Source organism: Martes martes (assembly GCF_963455335.1).
Source record: "Martes martes genome assembly, chromosome: 13".
Lineage (NCBI taxonomy): Eukaryota > Metazoa > Chordata > Mammalia > Carnivora > Mustelidae > Martes > Martes martes.
This window is the reverse complement of record NC_137901.1, coordinates 72133738-72142727: the sequence shown is the minus strand read 5'-3', so window position 1 is coordinate 72142727 and position 8990 is coordinate 72133738. Positions and strand designations below refer to the sequence as shown.

Sequence of the window (8990 nt, the reverse complement as noted above, 5' to 3'; positions counted from 1 at the left end):
GGAGCATCACAGCTATTCCTTGGTCCCCCCGGGTCTCCCTGCATCCCCAGATCCTGATGCTGTCACCTCCGGCCTGGCAGCCTCAGCACACTCAGAGCTCCTTGGGTCACCTCCTTCAGCAAGATAAAGTGAGATGAATAACTAACACCCAGTGAGTTTCAGTGGGAGGCAGAGATGCAGAAACCCGGGAGACAGGCCAGGCCCAGGGAACAAGGTAGCAGGTGGATCAGAATCAAAACAGAGAAACTTAAGAAAACACTGTGGGATCCCAGGAGAGAGTCATGAGACAGAGAGGATGCTGGGAACTTACTTTGGTTTTTATCTTTAAATGCGCCAGAGTCAGAGGTTCAGAGGATGGGGACTGGATTCCCATTGGAAGCCCCTTGCTGTTATGCTTCTCTATAAGCCCTGGGCCCAGTGCTGGGTTACCACAGCCACCTCACTAATTCCTCCAACATGCTGAGGATGCTCCTACCACAGGGCCTTTGCACATGCTGTTTTTGCTCTCCATACACCTGCTTGGCTCACTCCCCCACTTTCTCAGTCTCTACTCCAGGCCCTGTCTGAGGAAGCATCTCTGGGCAGTCTCTTTTACCCTTTTATTTCCATTAGCTTTCATACCAGGGTTCACTCCTGACCTGTTGTCTGAAGCCCTGTGCCGGCTTCTACTGTGGACACAGAATACACCTCACCCTGCGAGGAGCTGCCCTCCCTCCTTCCCTACCTCCCTCCTGTCCTGGAGCCAGGACAAGGGACAATGGGAGATGGCAAGGAGGCAGGGCATTTGGTTTCAGTTCCATTGCTGACTGCTGCGTGACCTTGAGCCAGACACTGGACGTTCTGAGTGTCTGTTTCTTCACATGTAAAATGGAGAGATTGAGCAACATTTCTGGGAAGTCTGAGGCACGGTGACACATGAGGTGTGCAAAGACAGCCTTGAGCAATTCCCGATCTCCCAGCAATGAAGGCACTCCTTTTCCAACCCTGTAAAGCTTTGTACTGCTACAAGGAGAAAGTGTCTGCTCAGAGCTGCTAGGTTTTTAACGCTTCTCTCAACCGTGTCAACCTCGTTTTCCAACAAACGGAAGGTCTTGGACTGGGAGTTTTCATCAGGCAACCGCAACACGGCCATGTTTTCAAAAGATTTATCTTAGGATTAGGGTAGGACACATCAGAACCTTTTCACTGGACTCCCTCTATCCTATTCCATTCTCAGAGGGAATACACCAAAATTTTCATGTGACCCCAGCTTAAAATGCATCCTAGGGGCAAAAGAGAATGCAAAACTAGACCCTTATGTGCACAGGCAAATGATTTCCACCAAGGATGGCTAAGCCATCTCCCATTTAACAAAAGAATGGAAAATGTCTTGAATCAATGGTACTGGACACCCGGACGTTCTGGAAACAAGGAACTCTTACCTTCGCCTCAAACCTAAACCAAAATGTACCATCAAAAGCTAAACATAAAACAATCAAGCTACTAGGGGCAAGCATGACCCTAGGGAGGACGCAGCTCTTGCCATCAAAGAAACCTGATAAAATGGACCATATGAAGTTTGTGAAATTTTAAAACCTTTGCATTTCAAAAGATCATGACAAAAGCCATGTCTGGGAGAAAGTATTTGATACACACAGAGAAGGGGCTTGTATTAGGCAATGATAAAAAAGACAAACAACAACAACAAAGAATTGGGCAAAAGATTTTAACAGACACTTCACTAGAGAAAACATACAGATAGCAAATAAATACATGAAGATATACTCAACATCATTAGGGAAATAAACATGACCACTACAGTGAGATGTCAATACACCCTCTCTAGAATGGCTAGAGTTAAAAAGACAGATAATATTGGGGTACCTGGGTGGCTCAGTCAGTTAAGTGTCTGCCTTCAGCTCAGGTCATGATCCCGGGGTCCTGGGATCGGGCCCCGCATCGGGCTCCCTGCTCAGCGGGGAGTCTGTTTCTTCCTCTCCCTCTGCCAGCTGCTCCCCTTGCTTGTGCTCTCTCTCTCTTTCTGTCATAAATAAAAATCTTAAAAAAAAAAAGATAATATCGAGTGTAAGCAAAGATATTAGGCAGAACTCGAAATCCCGTACATTGCCATTGGGAATGCAAAATAGTACAATTTTGAGAAATGGTTTGGCAGTTTCTTTTTTTTTCCCCCTTTTTTTACTTTAGAGATGGAGCAAGAGAGGGAGGGGAAAGGGCAGAGGGAGAGGGAGAAAGAATCTCAAACAGGCTCCGTGCCCAGCATGGAGATCAATGCAGGGCTCCATCTCACAGCCCTGGGTCACGACCTGAGCTGAAATCAACTCAGAGGCTTCACTGACTGAGCCACCCAGGCGCCCCCAGGCAGTTTCTTAAAGACACATGCACCTGCTATACGACCCATACATTCCAAAAAAATGAAAGCCTATGTCCACATAAAAGTGTGTACACAGGGGTTCGTGTACTTTTTTTCCTAGTAACCAAAACTGGAAATAAATGTCTATGAAAAGGTAAAGGAGTAAACAGATGGTGGAATGTCTGCAGGAGGAAATGCTATTCAGCAATACGGAGGGAGGGACTCCTGACTCATGCTTCATTTATAGGATATCAAGATGCGAGAACGGGCAAAGCTAATCGATGGTACTAGAAGTCCGATGGGTTGTTGCTTGAGGGGTGGGCTGTTGGCTGGAAAGGGCAAGAGGGAACCTTTTGGGAAGTTTGTCCTGTCGTAGGATCTTGGTTTGAGTTACACAGGTGTAGACATAGCTGAAAATGCACCGCCCTGAACACTTAAGATCCATGGGTTTCCTTGTGTGTAGATCATGCCTCAATCTTGTAAATATGATAAAGGAGAGTGGGGAACAATGGGTTAAATAAACAAAAGTCCCTTTCCAAGACGTACAAGGATACAGCTGCTCAGGAATCAGTCTGGTGTTCCCTCAAAAAGTTAAAATGAAGGGTTACCACGGGGCCCGGTGATTCTGCTCCTAGGTATACACCCAGAGGTTTGAAAACATATGTTCACAGAGAAACTGGCACCTTCAATGTTCACAGCAGTATTATGTATAATAGCCCAAAAGTGTGAATAGCCTTCATGCGCGTCCACTGGCAACTAGGTAAAAATGGGGTATATTCATAGAGCAGAATAGTATTTAGTCATTAAAAAGGAGCGAACCTGAAAACTTCAGGCTAAGTGAAGGAAGCCAGCCACAAAAGACCACAGATTGTATGATTCTATTTATATGAAATGTCCAGAATAGGCAAAGCCAAAGAGACAGCAAGTAAATTAGCGGTTGCCAGGGGCTGGAAGAAGCGGGTAATTGGAATTTAATGATCATGAGTACAGGGTTTCTTTTTTGGGTGATAAGAATGTTCTAGAAATGGATGGCAAGGATGGTCGCACAGCATTGTAAATACACAGAAAGCCACTGGATTCTATGCTTTAAAATCATTTAAATGGTGAGTTTTACGTGAGTAAATTTTATCTCAAGAAAAAAACTTTACTCCAAGGTTCCTGGGGCACCTCATTAGACCATGTGATAAATGCAGAATTTGGTACTCACCCACAAACACGTCCACCTCAGGCCAGCGCAGTTTGGGGGCCAAAGCTTGGCACTTCCTACACTCTCTATGTCTGCTACAACTCCACTGCGGTGCTCTGGGTGGGGTCCTTCCTGCCCGTCCTCTTGTCAGGGAGGGAAACCCATGGTCCTCTGTGCTCTTAGAATCATTTTCTAATTTTTTTTTTTAAAGGGAAAGGGGGATGGGATGTCCTTCTTTGCACTTCATCCTAGCTCTGGAAGAACAGAGGGTCCACCCAACTCCTCCTCCATCCCCTCATCAGAGCTGGGTGGAGGAGGTATGTGCTGGAACATTCGGGTAAGATGACGTTTCTCTGTCAATTCGGAAAGTTCACCCTGCAACATGTGCCCTACCCTGGAGCCCTAAGAGGGACCCTCCCTGGGGCCAACATGCACCCCAAATGGGGAAGCTCCCAAGTCACAGGTTCCCACCTATCCCTAAGGACATGCCAGTCCATGGCTCTCTGGTTCTTGGGCCCTCTGCAACACTCCCTCATTCATTTCACACTGACCTGAAGTCTCTCCAATGCCCGCACCCAGTGCTCATCATTCTGTCATTTCTCTTCCCTGCGTACTGAATGGGATCATATACCACCGTCACTTTGAGCAGGAGACCTTTAAAGGTTAGAGAGATTTTTAAGCTTCTCCAAATTAAAGCAGATATACAGGCCTTGTCCTTAAAACTTTATATTCTGACAAATACCCCTTTGCATATATGAAGAAACCTTTAAACGCTGAAGGCAAGAAATACAACATAATTTCTGCCAAATCAGGGTCAATTTATATGCTGGAATGAATAAGATGAACTCCTACTCATCCTTCAAAACCCCAAATGGACAAAACCTGCTAAAGGAAACCGGCCCTAAACCCCCTATATGGGATTCACAAATCTCAGAGTGACATTTGTCTTCTGTACTGCCATAGGTTATTGGGCATTGTCCCCCCTCACTTTTAACTGTCAATTTACTTGTCTATCTCTTCACCCCCAAAACCCCTTCTATAAGCCAATGTCCTGCATGACCTTGAATCTGAGGCTGCAGGTACCAGAACGAAGCTGATGCCAAAGAGTGCCAGAGCTTTTATAGGGCCTGCAACAGGGCTGGTGCTCATAGTAACCTGAAAGCTAGATGTTATTTACTTATTTATTTGAGAGAGGGTGGAGGAGGGGCAGAGAAAGAATCACAAGCCAGCTCCCTCCTGAGCTGGAAGCCCCATGCTGGACCAGATCCCACAGCCCTGAGCCCAAAGCAAGAGCCGGGAGCTTAAACAACTGAGCCACCCAGGTGCCCCTATTTGCTCCATTTTTGAGACAAGAAAATGGAGACCAGGTTTAAACCACTTGCCCAGAACCCATGGTTGTAAGCAATCCAACCTGTCCAATCCAGGACAGCCGGACCCCAAAACACTGTCTGCTGTGCCATGATCCAATTAATGCAGGTGGAGCCCTTCTACCTGCTGGGTCCACCCACGTTGTCTCCTGTAACTTCACAAGTTCTACCCATTTCACAGATGAGGGAAAGGAGGAAGCGAGAGGCTACACACATAACTTGTAGGCGATTACAAAGTTTACTGGGATGCGAACTCAACCTGCGACCCGAAAGAAGCCTCACCATATGGCCACCTGGGTGGTCTCTCCTTGCCCCGTTCCTCCCACACCAATCGGACACCAACGGTTCTCAGTCTCAGAAGGGTCATGCCTCCCAAGGCACATGGGTTGTCACGGGGCTGGGAGAGAGGGGAGAGGTGCCCCTCGCACCTGGTGGGTAGAGACTCGGGATCCTGCTCAACATCTTATAGGACAGAAGACAGACCCCTCCACAAAGCACTATTCAGCCCGAATGCACAGTGTCCAGGCTGAGAAACTCTAAGACGACCCAGCGTAAAACAGCATTGACGCACACAGGCGCACTCGCACATATGCGCACTGCAGCGTCCAGACCTGCGCACCCAGCCCCCATGGGATTCTGAATAGACCTATGGGAAAAAAGGGGTGGGGGGAAAATAATGAAGCAAGCCCCACCCACAAATGTACCACAGTCACCATTAACGTCATATTTATTGTTATTTAGCTGCTCAGGAAAACATATACAGGTATATACAATATGCATGAATACAGAAGACTGCACTTTACATATTTTTTTAAAAAAGAAAGAAAAAAATAACACTCAATTTCATGAGCTATTGTCACAGTCTTCCAACCAAGCATTTCAGAAATGAATTTCTTTTAAGAGTCAAAAAAGATTACAGGATTGCCTAACACACAGCAGAGTTAAGATTTTATATTTTACATGTGCAATAACGTTTTCGTTTTCTTTCCCAAAAAAAGTTTGCTATGCAGTACCGATTACCAGTGTTTGGAGTCTCGTGGGTTGGGTGTGTTTTTAATTTGCTTTTATTCTTTCCATTAAACCAAATTTAATGAAATAACATCCTTTTGCTTAAGGCTATTTTTAAAGCTGTTCCATTCTGGGGTCGTGGGGAGCGAGAAAGTTTAAAACTTCAGGGGTTTCCGACGCTGCGAGGACTACGGAGCTGATGGCCAGGTGCTAATGAACTCAACCCAGGGAAAGTCAAAGACGGAAGTCGAGACTCTTGGCTCCCCGGCCTTAAGCAATGAAGGAGAAATCATTCCTGTTTTAAAAATAAAGTGATAAAGCTCTCAAACAGCTGTACATTGCGGAATCAGAGGGGGCGTGGAGTTTTGCTCAGACTATGGCTGATTTCTCCTGCGGCCCCTGGCAGGAGCGACATTCTCTTTCTCTTTCCTCTGGTGACAGAACTCGGGGACTGAGTCAGTTCACACCTTATCACTGCTGATCAATTCACACCACCTGCTCTTCTGCCTGCCTGCTGCCAGCCTCCAGGGGCCGGCCCCGGGCCCCTGGTTGATGGGCCCAGCAAGGGCAATCCAGACGGGGACCTGAGCCAAAAGGGCCCCAGCAGGAAAGAAGAGGGAGGAGAAAGAGCGAGATTTTTCTGGACACTCTTCTCCCTTTGCTGCAAAGTTCTTTGAAATAAACAATGTGGGTGTTGTATGGTGAACCCAAAGCCTTCAGGTCACTTACATCAAAAACAACAACAACAAAAAGCCAGGTCTAGAAACTCTGGGGACCTGGGGACAGAGGGGAGGGGGCGCCAGGCTCAAAATAGAGCATTTAGTAAGACTTGCTCTTTAGCAAAAGTAGAAGGAAAATGGTGGAGTTACTGGTTTGGGTGAAGGGCTATCAGTCACTTCTTGTGTGACCCACCCTGGAGTCTGCGTGCCCCTCACGATCCCCCACCCCTGAATCATATGAGCCTTTTATAGGCCTCCACAGCACCCAAAGGTGCCCGCCCCGCCAGCACAGGGCCAGCAATGTCTGCTGCTCTGGGTCCTCGAAGTGGGAGGGCGGATGTCCAAGAGCCCTGCTCACTACTGCCTGCTCACCTAGCCGCCCCCGTCTTTGCTCAAAGAGATGATTCCTTGGTGAGGCGCCTGGAACAGGGCTCTAGTTCTGCAATAGGGTGAGATTAAATCAAAAGGTGGGGAGAAGGGGGTATTCTGGGGTTAAAGAAAAAGGCCTAGGCATCAAAGTCATTGTTTCCTTCGACAGCCCCCGGGAACCTCCCAACCTCTGCAAAGAAATACACCCAGGTTCAGAGAAGGGGGGCTGGGCAGGCTGAGCCTGGGGGCTCCTTCCCTGAGCCCCCAGAAAAGTGCTGGCAAAAGCCTCGACCCTCCCAGGGATGGGGGCTACCTAGGTTGGAGGGGGGGAAATAGATGGGCAGCAAGGACAGAATGGGAGTGGTCGGGAAGATACATGCAGTCCCACATCCTTCCTCCCCGAAAGGCCTGGCTGGCATCAGCTGTATGGGCAAAAGGCCAAGGGCTGAGAATGGATCCTCCCCCAACTTGGGCACCCAAGACCCGGCCAGACCCGCTACAACAGGGTGGAAGCCGGGAGCCCCCAGAGACTCTGCAAGCTGGAAGGACACCATCCCTCGTGCACACCAGGACTGCTTAGCATAGCGTGAACATTCAGAGCCTGGGCGTTTGCACAGAGGCCCAGAAAAGGAGAGAAAACACCACTGTCGAACATTCCGACTCCTTCCCACTGAGCGGGCTGGACACGTCATCACCTCCGTTGCAGAGAGGACAGCTTCCAGCAGAAGACAGAATGGAGCTGAGGGCTGAGCGTGTGTTTGTAGGAACGAAAATACATCTCTCTCTATTTTCTTAGGGAACAGACAAAACAAAATCCCAGGCGGAATACCTAAGGGGGGCATTAATTGTTTGGCTCCTGCCTGACTGATGACAGTTGGGTGTCAATATATAATATCGTGATGACAATTTGACTTTCGCCCGGCAATATTCCAGAACTACTATTCTCCAGGATTTCCATTTTAATAAGCAGTGAACAAAGCAAAAAGGGAGAAAAAAAAAGACTGGGGATTGGTGAGGAGGGGAATGAGAATAAAAGAGAATAAAAAAGAAAGTAACTCTTGTCTTATTACGAAATAACAATGCTTGGACATACAGCAGCATGAAAATAAAACAAGGAAAGAGGTCATCTAAAAAAACGTATGCCAAGATTACAGAAAAACGGGAATTATCTAGCAGGAAAAAGGCTGAAGCAAAAGTTTGCTAACTGCAGAAGGGTTAACACTGGTAACATACTGTGGCAGACGAGTTTTCTTTTTTAAAAAAATTTTTTGAGGTTCCCCCCCCTTTTAAATTAACCCTTTCCGGTCCATATGCCACTAAGCAGGTACCAACCTAGAAAAAAAAATCATCCACTCAGCAATAGTGGCCCTTTCAAATTAATAGGAGGGTGGGGTCAAGGGAAGGAGTTCGGGGCAGGGTCAGGGGGAGGGGGTGGTGGGAGGGGGTGAAGGGCCTGGTGGGGGTTGGGCATTTCTTGTCAATTCAAGTCAGGGCGGCCACGAATGTCCCAAATCTGTTGGAAATGTCGGAGTGCAGGGACCGCCAGGTGGGCACAGAGGCTCGGGCCTTGGCGTCACCCACGTCGTCTGTGCAGTGGACAGACAGGCACTGCAAGTGGCTCCCCGGCTGGGTTGCTGAGGCCTTATTTGCAGGGAGGTCGTGGGCTGTGGAGAAAAAAGGAAGACATGTTAGCAGCAGATTCAGCTCTTCGGGAGGCCCTAAGGGGGGGTGGGGGAGTGGGAGAGGCAAGGGAAGAGAGGCACCATCCACGCCCTCTTTTCATGCCTGAAGACCGGCTCATCTGAGGAGAGCGGCTCATCTGAGGAGAGCTAGAGAAGTTTCGTTCAAATCCCCCTGCTGTTGCCTCTGATGTGGCTGTGAGACCTTAGCAAAGGGTAAGACTCTGGCTCGATGTCAGGTTTTCCCCCCTCAGGAAATGGTAGAATTGGACAGGGTTGGCCCATCTCTGATGGACTAGAGTTCCCAGAAGA

At 48.1% G+C, this 8990-nt stretch overlaps 1 protein-coding gene across 1 annotated transcript in view; it reads right to left on the bottom strand.

The window, feature by feature from the left end:
- Positions 1 to 7942: 7942 nt before the first annotated feature.
- Positions 7943 to 8990, bottom strand: part of MN1 (MN1 proto-oncogene, transcriptional regulator) — a gene marked incomplete at its 5' end in the record, with an annotated part of 44082 nt that continues 43034 nt past the window's right edge. The window contains one exon of the mRNA XM_080821964.1: positions 7943 to 8663. Within this exon, the coding sequence (XP_080678090.1) occupies positions 8482 to 8663 (182 nt within the window). The 3' untranslated portion in view covers positions 7943 to 8481. The remainder of the gene's footprint in view (positions 8664 to 8990) is intronic.